The following is a 25,007-nucleotide window of genomic DNA, read 5'->3' as shown; positions in this document are numbered from 1 at the left end:
CGACCCAATGAGCGTGAAAACGTGCATAACTTTGTTGTTATAAGAGAGCAAAATTATTGTACATAATGTTTTGTAACACAATAAATAATTACTACTCAACTCCTGTGTCTTTTTTATTACAAAATACACACATCACATTGCTTTTCATTTATTGATCATTTTTGTTGAACAGCTGTTTGATTACACTGGTCTACAAAGAAAATGCTTCCAGAATAAAAGTAATGAAATTTTACCATGTGAGAGTCACTGATAAAGAAAAATCAAGTCAAAAATGCTGGTTGGCTGAACTTTCCAAGATACAGCCTTGGGTCAAAATGTGAAATTCAAGAATTAACGAGAGAATGGGTTTGACTCAAAAGGAATATTTGTCTCAGAGCTACAAGATCTACTTCAAAACACATTAGAATACATTCACTTTACAGGTTCTATTTAGTGGAAGATTTATAAAACTATTATATAAATGTACATAAACCAATATATATGTGTAATAACACTTAATCATATACCTTGAAAACATCAGCAAACCGGCACTTTTGTCATTTATTTTCCAATTAATCTTATTAAAATACGTAACATTTAGAACATTTAATCTCTGAAGCAAATCATTTCTAAAAAATTGTAGACCAGTGTTATCAATTCTTATTTTCAGTATTAAGACAATCAACCATTTTGTTCTGAAAACCCTTCTTTTACAGCCCTTTAATTGTAATAATAGAATGAGAACCTGTTATTTAAGTATTATTATGACTAAATATGCACAACTAGACAGATTTTGGTATGCTCCCTGGCTGCAAAAAATTTGGTAACAATGTGTCAAACGGATGTTTACGTCGAACCGCATGTTTTCAATGGCGCGTTGTTCACCAAAATTCATGTAGTGTCCGTACACCAATATACTTCCATCAACAATATCGCGTATATGCCTTATAGATATATTGTTATAACTTGTTCATAAATGTTTATTTCCTCCTGTACCAGGAAGACTTAGTTACAGATCTAACAGAGGTGCGACCATGTGGTAAACCAGATTTCAGTTCCAATCTTGTAGAGTCCGTACACCAAGTAGTGTCTGTACACCATTTCAAAATATGTGGGTCTAATTTTATTGTTTCTGTCAAAATATGGAATTTTTCAGCACGCATGCTTTGGACACAGCATCTATGCAATAAACAATGCATGATTATCCTGAGGGCTGAAACATTTGTATATCTTTGTAGGCATTAAATATGGAGGCTATTAGGCTGTAGTGTCCGTACTCCGAATAATTTCTGATTTGACAGGGGCAGGCCTGCAAAATTTTTAGTAGACACCATAATACAAAAATATTTTGGACTTCAAAAGAGAAATATCAGACAAATAAAATGGCCTGTCTGATTTTTTGATAGAGCATTATTATTTTTTATCTATATATGCACCCTTTCTGGTACTCTTGATTGTGATCAGGCCATAGCACATCTGCCATTTTGGGCAGTTATTTACTAAATACTGTGTTTCTTTGCCTGTGGGTTTGGGGGGCTGTGTGCGTATTAGCGGTACATTCCTGTAGACATGAGGGATAAACAGTGTGAATCAGAATCTAAATATGATTAAAGTCCTGCATTCCTTCTCGGGGGTTCATTATTTTGTGGCTCTCTGGTTGAGGCCACATATTACTGTGGCTGTTACATGATCAGTTTTACATAGCTGTTCATTTAGTCTGTGGCCGTGGGCAGGACATACCATCTGGAACCTGTCTCACAGTCTCACACAGACTGTGAAACAAAGCACTTGTCTGTCCCTGTCTTACACTTCGCTACAGACACTAGAAATCTGAGAAAACAGTCAATAATCCAATATCTTGCCATTATCAGTCATTTTCTTCTCACAGTGCAGGAAAACTGCTGTGCTTAATACTTGCTGTCTCCGGCCATTACTCATCCCTGGTTGTCGCTCTTTCTGCTCAGTTATAAGCCCTGTGCTGCCTTCCACCTCTGCCGACAGCAGCAGAGGTACAAATGGAGCTGTTGGATCTCCTGTAAGTGTAAATACAGCAGTTGCACCGCTCTCCACTCACCATCCAACCTTCCAGAAATAATGCCTTGAATTACCTCCTACTCACATCCTGCAGTGGTTTGCTCTTATAAACAGTAAAATGTTTTGTCAGTTTTCAACAGAATGCAGCAAATTGCAGATTGGCAGTACATCTTATGCCGCAGTCCCAGTCCTCACAAAATGGTCTAGTGGTCACCTCAGTGGGCTGCAGATTGGAACTGTCTGATCTGGATACAGATAGGAAGCCTGTTCATCCTGGAGTTTATAGCTTATGACAAATGCTTGTTCAGCCTTTTGGAGACTCGCTGTAAATATCAATGAAGTGAAGTTTAATACATTCAACCTTAGTCCCCTGCTTGTTCTTCCACATCTCTTTTTCTTTATTTTTTATGAAAATTAACCCTTTGTGTAAGACAGTAGCAGTTTGGTACATTTTGCTACTTTAACCCTTTCATGTGTAAGTCACTCCAGTGGACAGTTATTCTCCAGCTGTTCTCTTGTAAACTAATGGGTTTTGTTGTTTTAGTTCCATATCAGCCAACACAGTGAACACTTGCGCACCGTCTCATACCCTGACATTCATACCATTACAGTAACTTTGCTGTTCTTGATAAACCTGATCTGCAGTGACATGTATTAGTGTAAATCAATTGTTATTTGTTAGACAAAAAGTTTTTTTTTGCATATTATCTCCATGAAGTGAGTAATTACTAGCATTAGAATATGTTAAAATGTGAGAAGACATCAGATTAGCAGCATTAAAAATGTTTTTATTTCATTGTTTTCATATCACTTTCTGATATCGGATTTTAAACACGTTTGTTTACTTCAAAAATTAAATGCATTGTAACTTTATAGAGAAAGAAAACCTCAATCACATTGTTTTTTTTTTAATGCCTAAGGAGGAATAAAAACACTCAAGAAAAAAAAATCTTGACTAAGGTTCTCATAATTCATGCATGAAAGGGTTAACTATACTAGACAATGAAGACACGAAAAATAAATCCAGTTTCTAATGAATCCAATTTCTACACTAACATTAGACAGACATTATCCAACTTGACATTTCTAAACCCTGGTGTGGTGTTCATATTTTTGTTATACAGCCAGTGTTTGTGGGTCTGGTGGACTCGCTGCATTTGTGGGTTTTTAAGCCTTTCATGCATAGTGGTCACTACAGTGGACAGCTGTTCTCTTGTATACTCATGGATTTTGTTGTTTTAGTTGCATATCAGCGAACACAGTGGACGTTCACACAGCAGAAATCTAAATCTTACCAAGTGTATTTTTTTATTTGTTGTCCAAATATCTCGTCACACTTACAATAAGACAGAATCACCTAAAGAGGAACTTTTCAGTGAGATAGAAGAACTGATTTATAGACAATAGATCTGCAAAATCTGATTTCAAGTAATCTTACCAAGATAATTTTCACTTGTCCCACTGGCAGATTGTTTTTGCTTGAATTAAGCAAAAAAAAAAAAAAAAAAAAAAAAAAAAAAAAAGTTACTCTTTAGGTGACTATGTCTTATTTTAAAACACACTTGGTAAGATTTAGATTTTTGCAGTGCATGCACCATCCCAAACACTGCAGTTCATACTGTTACTGTAACTTTACTGTTCTTGATAAACTTGATCTGCAGTAACATGTTTGAGTGAAAATCAATTGCTAGTTATTGTTATTAAACTGTAATTAACAAGGTTTTTTTTTTTAACCTTTTTTTTTTTTTGCATATCACCTCCATGAAGTGAGAAATGACTAGTATTAGTGTATGTTAAAATGTGAGAAAACATCAGATTATCTGCATTAAAAATGTTTTCATCTCATAGTTTTCACAAAGTTTATCAGTAAATACGTTTCTTTGCTTCAAAAATTTAAAGCATGGCATCCAGCTGAGTGGACATTTTTGCAACTCCATGAATAATGGTTCATAAAAGCAACTTCTATCGCATTGTTTTTTTTAATGCCTCGAGGAATAAAAACACTCAGGAAAAAAAATCTTGATTATAATTTTGATTGCACAATTCATGCATGAAAGGGTTAATTCAACATAATCAAATAATTTTATGTTAAAATACTCAACAGATGTTTACTTTATCCAAATTACAAGCAACATCAAAAGCATTTACGTTTAATATTTGCTTTTTGCTTTTGCTAGATCACATTTATGAACTGAAGTGCTACCCATTTTTAGTTTGTTTTTTTTAAATAAAATGTGATATAATCAAGATATGAGAGGAAAAAATTCATGAAAAAATAAGTACTCATCATTTTTCTTTTAATAAAAATTTAAAAAGGGTCCCACAGACCCAAACACCATACCAGGGTTAAACAGGCTGTAAGTGACCCATATGGGTTGCAATAGTAAAAATGAAAAACATATTATTTACAGTAGTGATACGAAAATGGAAACACCACATCTACTACAATGGAGAGACAAGCAATCAACCCTTGGATGAATGAATTAAGAGGTCCTTAGTCAAGATTTTTTTTCTGAGTGTTTTTATTCCTCTTTAGGCATGAAAAAAACAATGTGATTGAAATTTTTTATGAACCTGTTTTTTATAGAGTTACAAAAATGCCTACTCAGCTGGACACCATGTGTTTAATTTAAAAAAAAAAAAAAGAAAAAGAAACATGTATTTAAAATGCAATATCAGAAAGTGATATACTGTGTGAAAACTATGAAATATTTTTTTTTAAAGCAGCTAATCTGATGTTTTCTCACATTTTAGCATACTTTAATACTAGTTATTACTCACTTCATCTAGATAATGTGAAAAAAAAAACTTTTTAAGAAAACTGTTAATTACAGTCTAATAACAAATGGCAATTGATTTACTCTCAAACATGTTACTGCAGATCAGGTTTATCAAGAACAACAAAGTTATCTGATATGCAACTAAAACAACAAAATCCATGAACATACGAGAGAACAGCTGTAGAATAACTGTCCACTGTAGTGATTGCTATGCATGAAAGGGTTAAAATAGTTAGGAGTGTTTTTTTCTGAAGAAGCATTGAACTCAAAAACCTACACTTAACATTATAATATTCAGTGTAAATCCTACAGTTTAAAATTACACCACAAGCAAATCAGTTTCTATTTTGTCTGTAGTCATTTAGGTTAGAAGGTATACTTTAATATATTTAACTTAAAAATCCATGCATTACTTGGGTGTTGTAGTCAGATTTGCTTGAAACTGTAAAAACAGACCAAAAAAAAAAAAAAAAGGTGGGCGTGATATGACTGGAACCCTTCTACATGATGTGCTCTGACCCTGAAGCGTCAGCAGCTTTGGCGACGACAACTTACCTTTACCTCTTGTGAGTGTAAATCCCTTCAAAGCGGTTAAAGCGAAACAAACACTGGTTAATTTCCTGGCTGTAACTTGTGATAGTCAAATCCAGAAGGGCTGTGTGGTGAGAACAGCCAGAGGGGCTCCAGCTCCTAAACCCTGCCAGCCTCTTCATGTTTGTTTAATTCAATCCCACATCACAAAGCTTTGTTTGATAGTTTTCATTGCATAAACAGCTCTCCTCAAGTTTGCTCATGTTTGTTAATGACTGATTAAATGTTCATATGTGAGCTGCCATCTAAAATTTAAATCACTCTAATAACTTGGTGCTGGGACTCTTACTTATTTTGCGGTTGTGATTTACAATGAATAAATCAGACATGTGATGGAGTTCATTCTTTGATGATATGCTAAATGTGCTGTTGGGGTATGTACATGCTGATAATCAGGTTATGATGGGCTGTTCTGCTGTGGGCTATGTACTAGACTTGGTAATCTCTCTGCCGCTGCATTTTGCACATTACAGCAAAAAAAATTACTGTAACTCCAGAACTGTTTCACAAAATTCAAACAGCATCGGAAAGCTGAGATCCTGAGCTTTACCACATTTTATAACACTTCATGGCAGCAATGTGGGACCCTATTACAAGTAGAAAGGAGCTGTTTCAGAGACTTCCACACAGGCTAAAAAAACACCTGGAAATAACAAAAAATCCATAATATGGATACTGAATGTTCAAGACCAAAAAGCCTGTTTGAGCAGATGTAAAATAGTTGAAAGCTTATTTCTGCAATCTCAAAAAGTTTCATTATGGACACTTACAGTTGTTTTTGATAATAAATATTCTAAAAACTTCTTTTTTTTTTTTTTTTTAACTGAAACACACCGTTTTAAGCATTTATTATTTATAATAATGATAATTACCCTAATGGCCAGATATTGAAAGTTAAGTTCTTCCTGAAAACAAAGGTGCAAAGGAATTGGCAAAAAAGACATTTTCTGACACTTTTTATTGCAAAAAAAAAAAAAAAAAAGAAGACTCTGTAGTTTTCACAACAGCTTGTAGTCTCATAGGTTTGTCACTGATGACTCTCACATTACTGCTTTATGAACTCAGCCACACACACATTGTGCAGGTGTATTTCCCCACAGGGGCTTAGTGTGTAAGACTGTCTAACGGCAAAAATAAACTCAGGACAAAATAAGCAGGGCAACAACTCGACTTCCTGTGTATTTATTAACCCAGCTGCAAACAGTCCTTAAGCAATTTCTGTGAGATCATTTGTACAGACTTAGTCTCAAGAGTCAACATGTGAAGCAGCTTAGTTTTTAATTGAAAGAGGTACTGTTCACTCTTTTTGGCTGCAAAATGAGTTTTATGTGAGGATGCGGTGATGATACCACTGTGTTGTATTGTTCAGGTCAAATGCTGTTTTGTCAGTTTTATAGTTATTGTCAAAACATTTGACTAATTTAATTGGTGAGAACTGAGAAGGTGTAGTTTGGCCCTTTCATCATTTGAATATTCTGTCGGAAACCCATTTACCTCAAGGTTGAATGTGATACTTCAGTTTTTGCTTTTGAATAAATTCGCAAAAATATCTAAAATTGTATTTTCACTTATTCATGTTATTGTGGGGTACTGAATGAAGATTCATGTGCAAAAAACCTAAATTGTAGAATCAGGCTGCAACATACCAAAAGTGTAAAAAAGTAAAGGGTCGGAATACTTTGTGAATGCACTGCTTAATACAAATTCAGCTGTCATGAGTTGTACTTTGCTGATCTCACACTGTGGAGGAAACAGTCCTTCATGTAGTGGTAGAGGAAAGGAAATAACTTATGACAACTCTGTCCCAAGGATAAATAATGGTTGTACAAGTCATATTTTATTCCATGTGCTTTACAAGGATATAAATAATGGCCAAAATTACAAAAATCAGTGTGCTGGAAGCCCAAGCCTATGTACATTAGTTGGTCAGCAGTGATGTCAGCAAATAACCCATTTCAATGTTCACTCAAAATACAATCTCTACAATCTACCATTAGTTTTTTCATCTTCAGCCTTTATTTTGGTACCTTGTTTCCAGTGCTATATACTGCAAATCCTTTTTTCTTTTCCTTTACATTACATGTATGAACAATGAGTTGGCAAAATATCTATGTACATTTTATAATTGGATAACATCTCATCCAAATAATACAGTAATACTGCGTTTAAAATAGTACATCTGCTAGTTAAGAGTAGAGCCCCATGAGAAATGATGGAGGGTTGACCTGACAAGAGTTAGCTAGCCACCGGCAACATTCACTCTCTGTGTACAATATGATCATCTATTTTCAGATTTTTTTAAAGGATGGCCATCATTCTCAAGCCCAAGGTTTTCATTTCAGCATATCATAGAAAAATAATGTAACATTAAGACAACAGTAGACAAGAATTGCACAAGAATAATCATAATCATCATGGTAATATAATACTCTCATATTAAACATTAAAATGTCGGGCAATACGAAGAGAATACTTTTTTAACGCCAGATGCTGTTTTGTTCATATCGGTTTGTTCTGTGCTGCAAAAATGACACATCTCATCAGGACACACCCGTTGTATCTTGAGTGTGTTGCAGCGAGTCCAATCACATTTACACATTTGTGCATATATCTCTATTTTCTGACCTTAAAAGAAATGTAAAATAAAGACCCAAAGAGCCAGCGAGATGTCCTCCAACCCATGCCCATTCCAACAGACACATGCCTAGTGGTGCCTTCCGTGGGCTCATTGTCTGCTACCAACATATTCCCAGTGACCATGCTTGTCGCCTGTGACCTCCCAAAAGTTCAAAGGTCACGCCTCACAGTTGGGTGAATAAAACAGGTCCTGTGGCTGCCGAAAGTTGAGGCTGCTTTCAAAGTGTACATTCAGTGCAGACCATCGTCTGTCAAGATGCAGTCCTGGTAGTGTGTGTGTGTTTACTGTGTCAAGCATCATGTGCGTGAATGATGTCACAATTTTGTAGTCAACCTTAAACACTGTGGTGTTGTGTCCATGTTTGTAGTCCTTTGAAAAGTGAGCAAGAGGGTCCATTGTAGTCCATTTTGCATTGTATGTGTGTCCGTGTTTAGGGCTGGCTACATTCTTTGCATTCCACAGTAATAGACATGAGCGTCCGGCATTGCCCTGCAAATGAGATGACATCACTTATCGAAAGAGCCCTCACACCCCGCCTCTCCACCGGCCCCCCTGCTCAGCAAATCCAAAATGGCCACCATGCGTCTCACAAGCCACATGCTAAACTGTTTACATACAAGATTTTTCAAACCCCCCCCCTCCCCCCCAGGTCAAATAATTTATGGCCAGGAAAAATAAAAATTAAGAAAAACTGAATGTTGTTAAAATAATTGTGTATGTGTATACACACGTACTAAAAAAAGCTATAAAATCAAAAACATAAACTACATCTTCCTGTCACAGGTCATGTTCCGAACATACTTTCTCAAAAAAATCCCAAATTTAAAGAATCAAAAAGCTGACATCCGTTCTCATCTGCTGGATGAACCAGTTTGAGTCACAATTAGACCGTGCTACATCACCTCTCCTGTAATTCTGCTCTCCTCTTCGATAAAAAAGGTTTAAAAAATCTGCACTGCCCTCCAGTTGTCACATCTAGACAACAACCCTCCTCACTGTCAGCTTCAAGAGTGGGCTCAACAGACAGCTAAAACACTGTTTTGGCTCTTAGCGGTTTACTGGATTCAAATCTCATTCACGTTGTCAGGACAGTTGGACAGAGGGGCTGAAATGAAGAGGAAAGCGAGTTATGGAGGCAGTCGGAGGAGAGAGACTAAGCCAAACGGTTGCATCCATCAACAGGTAGAAAAAAAAAACGAACAACAAAATACAAAAAAGAAGCTGAAAGCAGAACAACCAATTGTTTGACCAGTGACTGACCCACAAACAGGAAGTGGAAAAAACGGAGCTGACCATTCCCCCTACAGGTGGAGACAGAGAAGTGCACCACAGCCCTGGGTTCAGAGGTCATGCGCCAGCCCTGCAGGCAGGAGGACGGGGCCAGGGCCAATAAAGGGGAGAGCAGAAACGAAAGAGAGAGAAGAAGAGACAAGGAGAAAGAGAGAGACAGCGCAGCGCCAAACGTCATCATGCAGTGGACAGGCTCGGCTAACGGGGGCGGGATGTTTTGTTTTGTTTTTTCGGCCGGTGAGGTGACGCGGCGGCGTGCGTCGCTCGTGCCCAACTCCGGGGCGGGGCCCCGGTACAGGACAACCTCTGAAAGGCACACACACACAGGAGTGGACAAGGCGGGTGTATGTTAGAAAATAGTGGTCTCGTACTTGGTGTTGACTCCTCTTTTGGCTTCCTGACCCGGCTCCACAATCCATGGTACATTGGCATGGCCCTTCTGGTCCATGGACGGCTGATCCATCTGACACAGAAAGAGATGTAGAAGGAGGAAAAAAGAGACAAGAACATTACAACAAAAGAAACCAAGAATGGAGAGAGAAGGACAAAACATGCACCTTCTGTTTATTCTCTATCCATTCTGAAACCAGAAGTTTAATAAGTAAACTGTGATTTTTTTCCCCCCACATATAATTCAAGTTTATAATGAGAAGAGCTGAATTTGTGATTTATGAGATGAAAGCCTTTTTTCATTTGTCTGTCCTTGAATGAAAATTGTCTGGTCTTACTTTGCTCTGGGAGTTTTGACCTTCTGAGAGATAGTTTTATTTTTAATAGATGTTGATGAAAATTAGTAATGTTTCTTTCAATGATGAGCAGTGTTGATCACAACAGTGTTCAGACTTTTCATTTCTTCTGCAGAGCCCTAAACAAGGTCATGCACAGCACAAGGGGTGTAACGGTGCACTCATTTGTACCAAACCGTTTTGGTTCTGGGCCTTCGATACAATGCGGAGGTGTACTGAACAAATACATGTAGCCCTTGTGAAGAACGCAAACACTTGGGAAGCAGGGTGGCCGCAAGCAGAACCCATGTGCAGGGTTTCCTCTATATACAAAGAGGAAACCCTATATGCATACTGTTAAGTTTCACTTTTGAATTTTCAATAGTTAAGGTAACCCTCCCACTTCACTGGTCTCCTTCACTGAGTCTCCTTCACTGTACTGAAAACATTTCAAAAATGTACTGAACCAACATTTTTCTGTAGCATTACACCCCTAGACAGCACTGATCATCAGCATTAATAAAGTTACTTAAATACTATGAGATAACTAATTTGACAATCAAACTGTCAAATCACATCTGTCAGATCCCAGAGTTATGCCAAACCAGACACAACGGAGCCTCTACTGTGAAAATCAGGAGCTACGTATTCACACCTGGCTTGGCAACTTCCATTTAAAAACAGTAATTTAAGAGAAACATTCATCTGTTAAATCGCTTTTTCTTCATTAATTCCTCCTTCCAAAACAGACACGGGCTGAATAATGGGGACATCGATTGCTTAAGAGTGAAACTCGTAACAGTTCAGCAGCTTTCACTTTCCTGCTTTTGTCAACCAATATTTAACAGTGTTGTTATCAGTATTGGGGCTATTTTCTCGGACAATTTCACGATAATAAAGTCAGCGAAAACAGAGACAATGAGATGATTTGGAGGATGCGCTGCTTACAGTGGAAGGTAATAGAATATAACAACACAAATGGAAGAAGGAGATGAGATACAAATAAGGTGATAGATGGAAAAGCAGAACAGAGAGTAGTGGAATGATTTCACTGTCTGTCATAAAAACAAACATATACTGTACATTATCCTTCGATTTATAAATATAAGATCCTGCTGCTCCTGTACCATTACAGTTTTCATGTGCTGCTCATTGCACATGCATCGATGCTTTCCTGTACATCCTAGTAATTTCAAGCAGAAGATTTTATGTTTGTTTCTATCAGTGTGAAGCTACTGTGACTTCAAAGCTGAGAAAGAAACCAAACAAACCTACACTGCTTTCAAAAATAACCCCACGGCAACCAATCAAATGGCCGTGTTGTTGCTGAGAGCGATTTTCTTCCAATCTATTGGTTGTTTTCAGATGATTTAGGGGGAAGGGAGCCTCGACTATGAGCTCTGCAGACAGTAGCTGAATGAATTCATCCTCAGACCTTCTGTCGTTTTAAATTCTAATTATATCTATGAGCAATATATTGGACACAATCAAACTGTGTTATGGTTTATATAACAAAAAAATAAATAAAAAATTAAAGGCTACTTCTCTGGGTGTTTGAGTGCTGCTGGAGAGGACAGGGTTAATCTCACAGTAGTCTAGATTCTCTTATCTTCTTTCAGCACACTGCGACTGAGGCTAGTGTTAATGGTATTCCAGTTCTTTAGCTTCTCCCTCACACATACAACCACATCTGAACCTTTAAATCTTGTAAAGAGGCTATGGTTGTTCTCAGAGCACCATCCACACCACTGTTACACACCCATATAACATATAACTAAACCATACATGTCTACATATAGAGGAAGCATATGTGTGATTTGATGACAACTTCAGTCACCAAAACGATGCCAAATGGACGTAAGGCAGATAAAATTATTCTACTACTGCACTTGAATAATTTCCTGGCGTTTGTCTGCAGTCCTCTTTTAATGACCATTTAGAAATTCAACTGTGTCCAAGATGGAAATGTGGATGTGTAGAAAGAGTGTGGGTCACAGCAAAAAAAAAAAAAAAAAACACCAAATGCAGAGAAGCTCATTTCAAGCATTCATGGGGGATTTAATAGAGTTTCACTAGCGTGGAGGCTCGATTATTGCTCCAAACACAGTTTATTTACACATTTACAGGCTCAAATGTGCCTGTTCAAGAAGACAGTGTATTCCCATATACTGAAAGGGAGCAGAGGGGCACTTGATAACCGTCTGAAGTGTTAAAGTGAGTGATTTAGATTAGAAATGAATGAAGTGAGTGGGCTTTGAAACATTTAGCAGCTTACAATTCATTAATTATTATTGCTGAGATTGAGGTAGTAATTGAGTGACACACAACAAACTCACCACAAAAGTGACATACAAAAATGCAGTCAGTTGTGTAAAAGCCAGAGATGAAAGCACTTACAGATGCCGAGTTCTCCTGGACTAAAGAAAACCATGTGGAAATAAAGAATAAGAGAAGGAAAAGGGTGGAGGACCTGTGACTGAGCTTTGAGAGGAAGATGGAAGAGTCGAGGGGGAGGAAGAGGAGGGTGGAGAGGAGGCCGGTGAGGGGTGTAAATGTGGCCCAGTGACCAGCGGCTGGAAGGGGGCATGATGACCTACAGGGGCAAAGGTCATACACAGGTCAAAGTGCACCTGCTCTGCAACAACACCCGGAAAACAACACAACGGCAATGCAAAAAAAAAACAACAAAAAACACGGCGATGACACAGGCTGAAGCTGCATGGCAACAGGGAAAGGCAACAACAATCCAAAACCGAAGCAAAACCATGGCAACAACATGGCAGCAAAGTCATCGCCCTGGCAACAGCAACATCACTGCAACACAGCAAAACTGAAACAAGAATAGGCCACATTATGGCACATTTATATAGCAACTCCTGCACGGCAACACCACTCCAAGCACGACGAATACCGAACAAAGCATCACTCGACAAAAGCATCTTCACAAGCCGATGTTACTTTGTTTTTCCATCCGAACCTCAAAAACATCTGACTGTGAAGTGAGAAAGCTTCGAGTAATGGGTCTAGTTAGTGTTTAAATAAAGTGTACATTTAGGTGCGAACGTTAAATTCTCCGTGACTACCGAGATAATAAACACCTGCTGGTAAACAAACCATGTTAACACCGCTAACAGGCATCTCAGGTCAGTCACACAAGATTATGGCGGTGCATTTTGATTCCCGATTTGAAGCTACACTCAGATTACAGTAACGTGTTAATGCCGATCAAGATAACAAAGACAAATCAGACGTGCTCGGCTAGAATGGGGTGAGTGAAATAGCTGGTGAGGCAGACTGCTCACACTTTGGACACACCAGGTCATGATGTGTTTTACGAGCAGAGAAACAAAGGAACAGTATTTTAAATCACAGGGGCTTTGTGAGGTGCTGCAGGATGAGATTATGGCTGGCAGGTGGCGGGAATATTAAGTGAATCCTGCAGTATCTTTGCCTTGCTGCACACCACAAACCATTAACCACACCACATACACGCATACATGAGCACAGAGAAGAAAAAGGCAATTAATGGTTAATGTAACAGTAGCCGACTCAGCAGATTGTGTGTACACATGCCATCGTCCATCATCTCTGCAGGCACAGGACCACACACAAGCTTTGCAAACACACCCACCCACACCCACCCACATACACACACCCACATACACACACCCACACACACACACACACACACACACACACACACACACACACACAAGAGAGAGAGAACACAAATACTGCACACGTCCTCTTTCTGCCGATGAAAGATGGCTTCTTTCCTCATCGCCTCTAACTTTAGCAAGTGAGACCATTCCTCAGAAGTGACCAATTCGCTTCTGTCACCACGTCTTCAATGCCTCACAGTATGTAAGTGGACTTAAATCTGGTAAGGACACATTGATACGGCAGCCACCGTAACTCTACACTGTTGCTGTGCTGGCCAATATTTGGCGGCAGAGGAGGGAAGTGCATTTGGGGAGTGGGTCAGCATGACTAATTCAAAGCTCTGTCAAGGCTTAATAGCAGGCTGACAGGTTTACAGACACACTAGACTTTGTGACGCTTCAGTCGGAGGAGGCATAAAGAAAGGCCACACATATTCAAACATAAACACACACTGAAATGCATGATAGAATGTAGGACACAAATATCTAATTTCACATCGGCTCAGGATGGGTAGTGCATTGTACTAGCTGACTTAGAGGGTCTAGGCTTATTAAGTTATTCAGTTTACGGTTTTTAATCAAAGTGGTTACAGCTCTAGATGATAACTGTGCTCATTTCAATCAGCCTTGCTATTTTGGGTGTTCACACTGATAATTATGGCAAAATACAGTGTCCTGTAAGTACCTGGGTAATGTACTCATAAAGGTCACACAGGTGAGTGTGGAATATTGGACACTGGCCACACTCAATGGTTAGCAGAAGGAAGGAGGAAAATAATGGCAGGATGCTTGAATTTCTATTAATTTTATTTCAGCAATGACATGGCGTGGCTTCATGTTGAGTGAAATTAAAAGCATATTTTTGTCAAGTGAGCAAACAAGAAATTTACAATCACAGGTAAATGTTGCAGATATTGGTCCAACTGGTTGTGATTGACCATCAACAACATGAAGCACAGGAACGTTGATAGTCAGTCTGGTAAATGTAGAACAATTGTGATTAATTCGAGACAAACCTGCTCTGTGGAAATTCACACCCTGCACAGGTAATAACAGAATGTACTGTATGAAAAAGTACTGACAAAGGCATCTGAACTGAACTATGGAAGTGCAGTGTATTTGCAGTACGTGCAGGGCTGCAAAGTTCAGAAACAGTAAAACAATTGAGATTGAAATATTGCAACTAGTGTTGATTTTAGGTTTCTGGATACATAGTACTGCGAGAATGAAAATATAATTCAAGATGCAACCTGCTGCCAGCAAGTTAAAGTATGCCGCACTGAGGTTACAGATAGGGCTGTAGGAGAAGTGCTGCCTGTATTGGTTTTAAAAAGTTTAGAAAACTTAAAAATAGGTAGAAAAGCAACTACATATCTCTAGATCCAGAATATGTAGGTTTGTTTTTAAGGGGTTTAAACGCACCTTGAGTTATGAATGTTCTTGTACAATTAGCAGAACAATGTTTCCTCTAATATCATAATGTATTTGGCTTTTACTAACAGCATTAATACACAACAGCCCTATAACATGGCGCATGCACTAGAAATCCCCAGGAATATCTGCCCTACATAAAGCAGAGTAGTAAACATGAGCATAAAGGACAAGGTTATAGATATTCACACTATTGTCTAGGAAAGGTATGTTCACTGAGGCACATCCCCAAACTCCATGAGAGACCCCTGCACACTGCAGCATTTCTGATGAGGCTCTGATGGACTGAAATGTCAATACATTCATTCTACATCTTAGGCTGCAGTGTGTAGGAGTCTTCCACATGAGGATTCTTTATATTCTTACACACACACAGTGAGGAGGTGAGCCAAGCCAACCTCCCCGGAGCCCAATGCAAACAGGCCTCATCAATCAGCTTAGTGTGTAAGAGACTGCAGGGACAGCAAGACTGAATGGACGCTTAACAGATCAAATATCCACCTACACCTCTGCCATAGCCTCCACTGGGCCAAGACCTGCACACACAACACAAGCATTCCAGCAGAATACCAACGTGAGAGTTGAAAACAGTGTTAATGAGCAGGGGAAAGACACTGGGATAGAAATTATGGACAGACAGTGTAAGAGGGACAGAGGGTTAATGCGATGCTGGTTAGGATGGATTAGAAGCAGATATTAAATGACCAGATTTGAGTTCAAGAGTTGAAAGGTGAGAGGTATCAGATTTGAAAATCCATCCTAAAACACATTCCTGACATGTGACCCATGAGTTTATGGGAAAGATGTAGAGAATCCATTTCATGAAAATGATGTATGGTCTGCAAGGCGGGCCCCTGCTTATCTTTGCTTTAAATCAAAATCCAAACCAAGAATTACCACCGGAGTCTCCGATTAGGATGGATTTTCATGGCAGAGTCTAATGCGGAAAGATGCTTACAGTTTTGCGGATGTTGACACGAGGTTTGGGAACAGGTTTGCTGGGCTTGCTGTCAAAGCTCTCGGGCAGTGTAGATGATCCGTGGCCGCTCTTCCTGGCCTGCAGGGCTAGCTGGTAGGCCACCTCAAAGGCCTGGCCCAGTGTCAGGATGATCTCATATGCCAGGTTCTGATGAGAGTGACAAGATAAACAACCATGAGGAAACGTTTTCACAAGCACAAAAAATATCAGATCGCAGACATAAAGATGTTGTTTCAATACTGACCACATCGAAAGCAGTGAAGACATGGCAGTAGTGGTGACTTGACTTGAGGTCTTTGGTGATGTAGGCAAATGTGGACAGATCCTCCGGATCCTGAGCTGCACATGAGATGTTACGAATCTCATGCTCTGCTATGATGTTCTACAGAGACCGAAACAGGTACGCAGGGAGAGAGAGACAATAGAAAGAAAGAAAGAAAGAAAGGATGAGAAAAAACATAATCAGAAAGATAAAGAGGTGCAGAAAGAGGTGCTTTTTTCAACTAAAATTGTTGATTATCTGTAATAATCCACTTCGTGGAAAAACAAATGTGATTTATTATTCATTTCACACATCTCAAAACCATAATCACTGTTTCATAATTTTGGTTTGAGAGAGTTTTGGAGTCACTGAGTTGTAATTTGTCCTCGGGTAATGTCACAGGAGAATGCTTTGTGTTAATTGAAGCACAACTCGGTGCTCTGAATTCTACATCATTAAAGTCTTTAAAAAAGGTTTTGCAAATGCAAACAAGACAAAATCATTACATGTAAATTGAAGTATTGCTTTTCTCCACATAAAAATATTAGTAACATTTTTACTGCAAACACTTTTCTGCTTTATCTTCTCATTTTCTTTCATAATATGTACAAGAAAATGTATTTTATTTTGCAATTTCATGCACATGTAGGAAACTACTGTTCTACATAAAAGCACCCACACACTAGTGACCCACTCTGTCATTCACAAAGTGGAGAAAATAGGTGGTGGCTGATCGTTTCCATAACAACTAGCATTTTTAACCTGCACAAAGTGGGGGAGGAGAGTCACTCCCTGATTTAGTGGTCTGATAGTTGTGATATTGATTTAGTTTAACATACACCTAATCTATTTCACACTGATTATTACCAGTTTGTGTTTAGCTGTCTTTCACACCCTATTGATTTTTGTGGCTTAGAGTTTTAAAACACCCAGGCTGCAGCAGATGCACACATTAACACAGCGGTGCAGAGCAGACCTGCCACATATAAATGACACTCAGAGCCCCAGATTTCATGCCTCATGTGAGCGGTACCTTATTTGTGGCATCGATGAACTTGACTCCTTTGTAGGAAACAGAGAGAACGATGGTCGGTACTTTCTTCATCTGTTCTGTCGACTTCTTAGAGAGCACAGAAAAGGAAAGGTATAGCATATGAAAAGGTAGAGAAAAGGCAGCAGTTACTTAAGAGGAATCCCATATCAGCTACATGTGATCATTTAAAACGATCTTCATCTTGGAGCATTGATAAATGAATATTATAATTGTTTCTACATTAATGAATTTCTATCTGTGAACTTCTACAATGAGATGATTTTTTTTTTCATCTAAAACCATTTTCAATGTCTGAGAGGCTGCGCCCATATATAAAAAATAACAAAAATACACTATGTTACATTATAAATGAAGATAGTACAAGGTGACAGAGATAAAAACACTCTATTGATGACCATTAAATCATTTCCAAAGGTCAAAGGCTTGCTAAGTGGCTCATAATAATCAATCTAAAAACAAAAAACACTGCTGTTAAAACACCCAATTGAGCCCGGTGTCCAAAATCCAGTAAGTTTGTTAGCTTTTAAGCATATCAAGTAGTCACTTCTTTTTATTACGTACTGCAATCCACGCATCTCCTGTACCAGTTAGAGGTGTATCTGAATTCATTATGCAGTAAAGTGCTTTGTGCCGGAGAACCGTGTGATTTACACTGACGTCAGTGTCACCCTCTTAGCTGTCAAAACCTTGAAAATATTCCAAGAGATAGACGTAAAGTGGGTCCCTTTCTGGTGTTCCCAGTATCACTTCTTGCCTTTCATCACATGCCAGTATCTGTATTTCCATCACACTTCGTCCTTTCTTTACCCCGTTGTCAAATGCAGTTACTGTCTTCCTTCCCTTATCAGTTTCTTTTCTTTGTTCTGTTTTTTCCCTGCTCACAGTGTGTTGCTGCTGTGGTTCAGGCCTGTCAGGATCAGGTATTGGTGAAAAGCTGACAAAGGCAGCACTGCCTGACTTCTCTGGCAGATACCCAGGTAGAGGCTGTGAAGTTGGGATTTAAACATCCACATCTACCTCCACAGTGGATGGATGGAGGAAAAGATGAAAGGACGGATGCAGGGAAAAGCAGGAATAGAACAGGTAAAGGAGAGAGGTACACACTAACAAAACAGGCATGATGTGATGTGTATCTTATTGCACTTATTCACAGCCTTGGTGTGCCGCAAAGGTGTGTCAAACTAAAGGAGGATAGAAGTGGAGGGAAGACAGATGCCCTCTGATGTGGCAACATAAATAAAGAAAAAAGGAGGAAAGATTGGAGAGAACAGAGCTCATGAATATTACAATTCATTCTCACACTGCAGCAGCTCTTGAGAGAGAGGGGGCAAGTCAACGCTCCAGTCAGTAAAATATGAAGAAAATGAAACATCAGGAAGAATTGAACAGTAGGAGACTGCAGGGAAAAAGAGGGGAAGAGGAAAAGGAGAGAGGAAAGCAACTAGACAGGGGCAAGAGGAAGGCATGAGGTGATTTTAGGTAAAAGGGGGCTCCTGAGCTATCGAGCCACCCAGGCAAGGATATTAAAAATAAATCCCTCAATGCATTTAATCCACCGTCATGATATCTCAAGTTTGTTTAAGTTCCAGTGTGAATGTGCAGGCACTCAAACTAGGAGACTGTGTCCCAGATTTAAAGGTCCATTTAGGCATAAAGAGAGTGAAGGAAGAAAAATACATTTCTCTGCTTATTCCTCATTGTTCAGTCATCTTTTGCTCCATGACAAACTCGTCAAAAATGGTATATTTTGGAATATATTTGTGTAAGAAAACAGCCTCGCCTTTTGTTAAATTTGGTTAATACTTTTTAAGCAGCCTTATGAGCTGGAATAGGATTTATGGTGACAAGTTAAAGGCAAAGTATATACATTTTCCAAAGCATGTAACATTATACACAGACTCATACAATAACATTGCCTCCAAATCCTAACTTTTAGCCTTCTGTCAGTGTGTGGTGGCGTATTTACATGCAGTGAACCTGCCCTTTGGCTGTATTTTCTATTTTTCTCTTGTTTTGTTCTGTTCAGGTCCTGTGTCGGGGGTGTGGACCTTTGGCAGCAAGTTTGTACCAATAACAGTATCACACAGCATGTGTGAGCAGAACAATACAGAAATAAAGTTACTGCTCTCACTTTACTACTGTTACAGGTACTGCAGTTCTGTCTGAGAGACGAAACTCAGGGCAAAGTAAACACACAAACCCCTGCCTTTAGCCTTTCACACAGAGCAGGAAGCTCAGAAAATTGTCACAGTTTCAGAAAATTACCATTTATTTTTCAATTGGACAGCTTTTTTCTTGCTATCTTTGCTCACTCCCTCTACCTCTCTCTCTCAGTCTGATAAATGGTACATACTTTGCCTTTAAAGGGACTATACATACGAAAAGTTGCAATTGTTTTCATCCACAACTTCTTTTAAGTAACAAGAATTATATGTGACATAATCATGGTACTATTTGAAATATTCTAAAACCTACAAAACAGGCTCAAATGTATCCACCAGAATGAGCCTTTAAATCATGTTTATGTTTTTAGGTTTGTGTATTGGACAGTGGTTTACCCTCATCTTGGCACAGGCGTCTTGTGTGGACTCTGTCCCTCTCAGCTCCTTCACCAGCATGGAGCCCAGGTACTGTGGAAAAAACACACAACACATGCTGTTTACTTACTTACTTTATTGTTATTACTGTTTACACCTCATCTCATAACTCAGATCTGTTACTGTCTGAACATGTGTCCACTTCTAAAACCTGTATTTGTTCTGTCCTCATTTTATCTTTAGTTGACAATTCAAAGTAGGACAAAAATATCTCATATACTGATACTGGTCATTTCTTATTCCAACAAAGATGCAAATGCAGTTTCAATTAATCAAAACTGCTGACATGGAAAGATTAATTTGTTATTAAATTGTTTCCTTATATTTCCTCATATTTGATCTTTTTTTTTTGCCTTTATTTAGATTTCTTGTGCAAAAATTCAGCTAAGCCTGGAACAAATATAAGAGATAAATGTATAAAAATGTTCTTTAGCACCTCTCTTGTTGACCTTTTCTCTGCTCTGTGTTAGTTACATGGTTGTTTCTGTTGCCTTCAAGCAAATTTCATGGCTGCAGCCGAGCACAAAACATCACTTCACATGACAAAAAAAATACCGCCATGAAGAAAGAGGAGTGTGATTTATCACACACTGAACTAAACAAACAGAATATGAAACAACAGAGTTTTTTAATCATCACACAGTATATACCATTTTACTGTCAAGCTGAATTTTATTCTAGAATTTCCAGATGCATCATGCTGCCTATGTATCTGACCACTACAAGGCTTAATGGCCAGACCTCATCCTGTGCAGGTCCAGACCGAGGACAGCTGCTCCACCACCGCCCCAGATTGTAGCAGCTCTGACCCAACGTCAACCTTTAATTATAATGAAGTGTTCCAGGCGTCTTAACAAATGAACAGCACAAACTCTGTGCAGCTGAATGATGTGCTCACTCATTGCTGAGGATTACGCTGACGTTTCCACCAGCGCTGCCTCTTCCAACATGACGTGTCACAGCTGTTCCGCACATTGGGCTGGTAATGAGCAAGACCAGAGACCCCAAATCCACCATCACAAGTCATTGTGACAATTAATGCAATTACTCCACACCAAAATGGAAAAACTACTTCCTTCCTCCCTTTCTTCCTTGCCAGACCTGTCTAGTAAACACAATAAACTCAGTCCAAAACCAGCTTAATCTGGGTCAACAACAGTGACTTTATCTTCCAAAGTTTCACCACAAACTCAAGCCTCTCCCAAGAACATGATCAGCACAATGACTTTTTAAGGATATAACGGATTTATTTGGTCTTCTTCTGATTTCTCCTAAAAAACTAATAAAGAATTTACAGTAAAATGTAGTTGCTTATGTAGTTTACCAGACTAATTTCAGAGTGTACACACTTCTGTTAGATATAGCCCATTATTCGTTATAATGCAACTTACTTATGCATGCTGTGTTTACCCTTAGCTGTACTTCAATTATTTTTCATTACACAAAAACACATTTATGAAGAGACACAGCAGTGATTACTTCAACCTTGAGAGGCTCCAAGAGGGACATTAATGTGGTTTTCTGGCAGAAACTGTCTTGACATAACTTTGTGCTTGGACATTCTGCACACGTAGCGTCTGATTTAATAAAGAAGCGACTAATGGTGACAGTGTTTTGCAGGGACAGTGTTTATGTCGGCATTAGAGCACTTAATGGGTGTGACATTCACCACCTTGCATTGCCCTCCTGGTGTACAGAAGGAGCCTTATTCCCTAAAGTGGGACCCTAACAAGGCTTTTAGTGGATTAGAAGAGAAATATTTACAGCTTTTGTTACCTCATGTCTTTGACTGTACAGTAAATTTCTGTAAAAACACAGACCGAGTATTGAATCTGCACCTCACAGGAGTGTGCATCTCATACACACTGAAACACAGGGATGTATTTGATTAGGGAGGCAACAACCTTTGGGGAAATTGCGTTATGTGATGAGTTACTTTCAGAGTAGTGCAGACTGTGACTCATTAGTTATGTTTAAAGCTTACGAGTCTGGTCCTGGGAGGTTCAGAGGGAGGTTGTCTGGGCATTTTAATGCTTCGTATTAAGTTGAGCTAACAATGTTAAATCATTATTATGGATAAGTATCTCAGTGTTATCCTAGGAGCTACAATACAGTTACGTACATGACCGGCTGCCCTGTGGCTGTTATATGTACGAGTTATAGTCTTATAACAGCAAAGAAAAAAATTTATGAATCTTTTTAACATAGAAAAGCTGTTTTATACTGTCAAATGTTAGGTTTGTATCTATGGGTGGGGCAAACTTTTGTTACAGGAATATTATATATTGCTTCCTTCTGCACTGCATTTCATTTAAGTTAAATTATTTGAAATTTAAACCATACAGCAGTTTCTTATTCAGTCACATAGAAAATATGATTTATCAAGCACTGCAGAATCACTGTATTAGACGCTATATTTACTGTGGGCAACATATCATGACAGTCAGGCTGGATGATAATATGGTATGACTGCTGTTTTGATACTGAATTTGGTATCTAAGTTGATATTTTATATTAGATTGTATTGATTTTTCTAAACAGACCAGTGGCTATGATGATCAAAATGTAATTTTGTAGTAATTTTACATCAGAAAAATTATAAAACTTTTTTTGGATTGTTTACATTGTCAAATAAAATAGAAAGTGTTTGGTTTGGTTTACATAACTTCACTCATTCATGTTTTGATGCTTTATCATTTTAACTGTTTTGAATGTTTTACCTCTAGATTTAACAGCTTTCACTAAGGACTAAAAATGAGCCTTTCAGCTAAAAAATAATGATTTAATGTGGTAATTATCTACACATACAGATGAAGACATTTTTATCATGGTGTTTTGGCCACATTGCCTGGCCCTCGATTCCCACATGTATTAATATCTGCTTCCATTACCACGTTTCTAGTGTACAAAGACATGATTGATGATGTTTTGAGGATTTTAATTAAAAGCCTGTTCAATTCAGTCACCTGTTTTGTATATTTTGTATGTATGGTTTAACTACACACGCTTTCAGATTAATGGGGAAGAGCACACAGAGTCAGTGTCAAGACATCATTGGCTATTAATGATGTTATGTCTGCAGGGTGTTACTGCAAATGGATTTGTAATAACTTCAGATAATATTTTCAGATTCTAGGTTGTAAAACGGATATAATGAAGTTTAGATGCCATCTGACGTTCTGCTGAAATGCAATGAAAATGGGGACAGTGCTGAGGCATTGTTTATTCTGTACTTCTGGCTTATTATCATCCTGCTTTCTCTATTAACTCCACACAATGCAGTCCTCTTCTCTTCCCGCTCTTGCTCTCATCACTGATATATCCATCTAATTTATTCTTATTCACTCTCCGTCTCCCTTTAGCTTGCCAATATTCATACTGTTTGTGCTTTCAGCCTTCCCCTCTGTTGTGGCTCCCTCTCATTTATCTCACTTTCTAAGCTTTCTGGAGGCCATTGTCCCAGGACACTAGAGTATTAGAAGTGTTGTCATAAACAGCTCGGTGAAAGTACCACCACGTTTTCTCCTGGTGGCCCTCCTGTAGTGCGTTCTCCCATCTGCCCATACACACCGTTGGCATCTGTGTTGTACATCTGTCGAAAACCTAATGATCCACATAGTTGCCATCTATCTACTAAGGTGAGGAAATGAAGAAGGGGAGATATTTTGACTGAGGGAAGAAGCGTTCTTAGGAAAACTTATCCGCTGCCTCAGACTCATCTTTTGCTTTCATTTATATTTGACTTCTGCATCGTACATCATGTCTAATCTTTGTGTCCTACTTGGTCAAACTGGGATTTTCAATCTATTTCCAACTTTTTCATCTCTATAACCTACATACTCTTACCTAATCACTTTGCTTCTACCTACTCCATGTCTTCTCAACATCAGCCAGAATGACTTTTCATGTGAGAGACAGTAAGTATCTCATGAGTGTGTCAAATGTTTCTGCTTATATTTGTCTGCTTATAGAGTCAGCTGCATCTCCTCTGCTTAGATGAGCATATCATTGCTTTTTGTTTAACCTGCTCAAAGGAAGCAATCATTGTAGTCTGGCTACCAGTTTAGGGCTGTATGTGTGGTAACATGGATATATAACATCCATTATGTAACCTGAAAAAAGTCTAAATTTACCAGTGTTCAGAGTAAGTAAATGCAGTATTGACTGAAAGGTTGTGGAAGTTCAACGTCATTGATCTTTATTATTATTACTTTCACCGTATCAATATTATGGAGGCAGACCACACACCTTTTTTATACACTTAAGGGACTTTGCATTGATGCAAATGATGTAACATTTTTGGACACCTACCTAACATTAACCACAACCATTATACAAACCTAAATGCTGGTCTGGCTGGCATGGTTGGAAAAATCCTGCCATTGGGTGACTGTTTCAGCTGACACTCTCTTCCCTTCTGCTGTTCACATATTACTCTTTTCAAAGCCTTTCTTGCAATGTCAAAAAACAACAATCTCTGAGGCAGCACCTACACAGTAGTATGCAGTACAGTAGTTTTAATACCATGGTTTATTTCTTCACATGCACCAGAAGAGCTTTTCCATAACTTTGCTAAAGAACATCACTGAATCATGAGCATAGTGTTGTCCAACCCTAACTCTAACCTTAGTCCAACCTTAAACCAAGCCTTGACACTCACATTTACATTATTTACATTGTAAGGACCTGCTTCCTGTCCCCACATTATGAGCAAACTAATCGGGTTTACATCCCCTTAATGCAGATAAAATGGCTGCACACACACAAAAGTGATTAAACACTGAGGTCAAGGGGTTAGACTTACATAGGCTTCATAGTCACAGGACTGAAAGATGAGCTTCTCCGGGTGATGCTGCCAGTACTGCACTGGAGTAGACGAGGTGGCCTCGTTGGGCGGACGCAACGTGATTGGCTCGCACCACTCGCCTGCCTGAAATGACAACCAATTGCATGTCAGTGTACAAAGTGGATCAAACAAGATTACA

General features: G+C 38.6%; 1 protein-coding gene across 6 annotated transcripts in view; it reads right to left on the bottom strand.

Moving 5' to 3' along the window:
- Positions 1-4,605: 4,605 nt before the first annotated feature.
- Positions 4,606-25,007, bottom strand: part of anks1b (ankyrin repeat and sterile alpha motif domain containing 1B) — a 258,313-nt gene continuing 237,911 nt past the window's right edge. For 3 of the 6 annotated variants that reach the window (XM_030148434.1, XM_030148436.1, XM_030148438.1), the window contains 7 exons: positions 24,827-24,952; positions 19,984-20,055; positions 17,405-17,491; positions 16,354-16,491; positions 16,089-16,256; positions 9,684-9,775; positions 7,200-8,511 (listed from right to left, as the gene is read on the bottom strand). In XM_030148434.1, coding sequence (XP_030004294.1) covers positions 8,463-8,511; positions 9,684-9,775; positions 16,089-16,256; positions 16,354-16,491; positions 17,405-17,491; positions 19,984-20,055; positions 24,827-24,952 — 732 coding nt within the window. In that variant the 3' untranslated portion in view covers positions 7,200-8,462. Of the gene's footprint in view, positions 4,618-6,620; positions 6,624-7,199; positions 8,512-8,823; positions 9,776-16,088; positions 16,257-16,353; positions 16,492-17,404; positions 17,492-19,983; positions 20,056-24,826; positions 24,953-25,007 lie in introns of those variants that run through there. The other 3 variants (XM_030148435.1, XM_030148437.1, XR_003936737.1) reach the window with 2 other exon arrangements.

This window comes from Sphaeramia orbicularis, chromosome 12 (assembly GCF_902148855.1).
Source record: "Sphaeramia orbicularis chromosome 12, fSphaOr1.1, whole genome shotgun sequence".
Lineage (NCBI taxonomy): Eukaryota > Metazoa > Chordata > Actinopteri > Kurtiformes > Apogonidae > Sphaeramia > Sphaeramia orbicularis.
The sequence above is the reverse complement of the archived record's forward strand: the minus strand, read 5'-3'. Positions and strand labels throughout refer to the sequence as shown.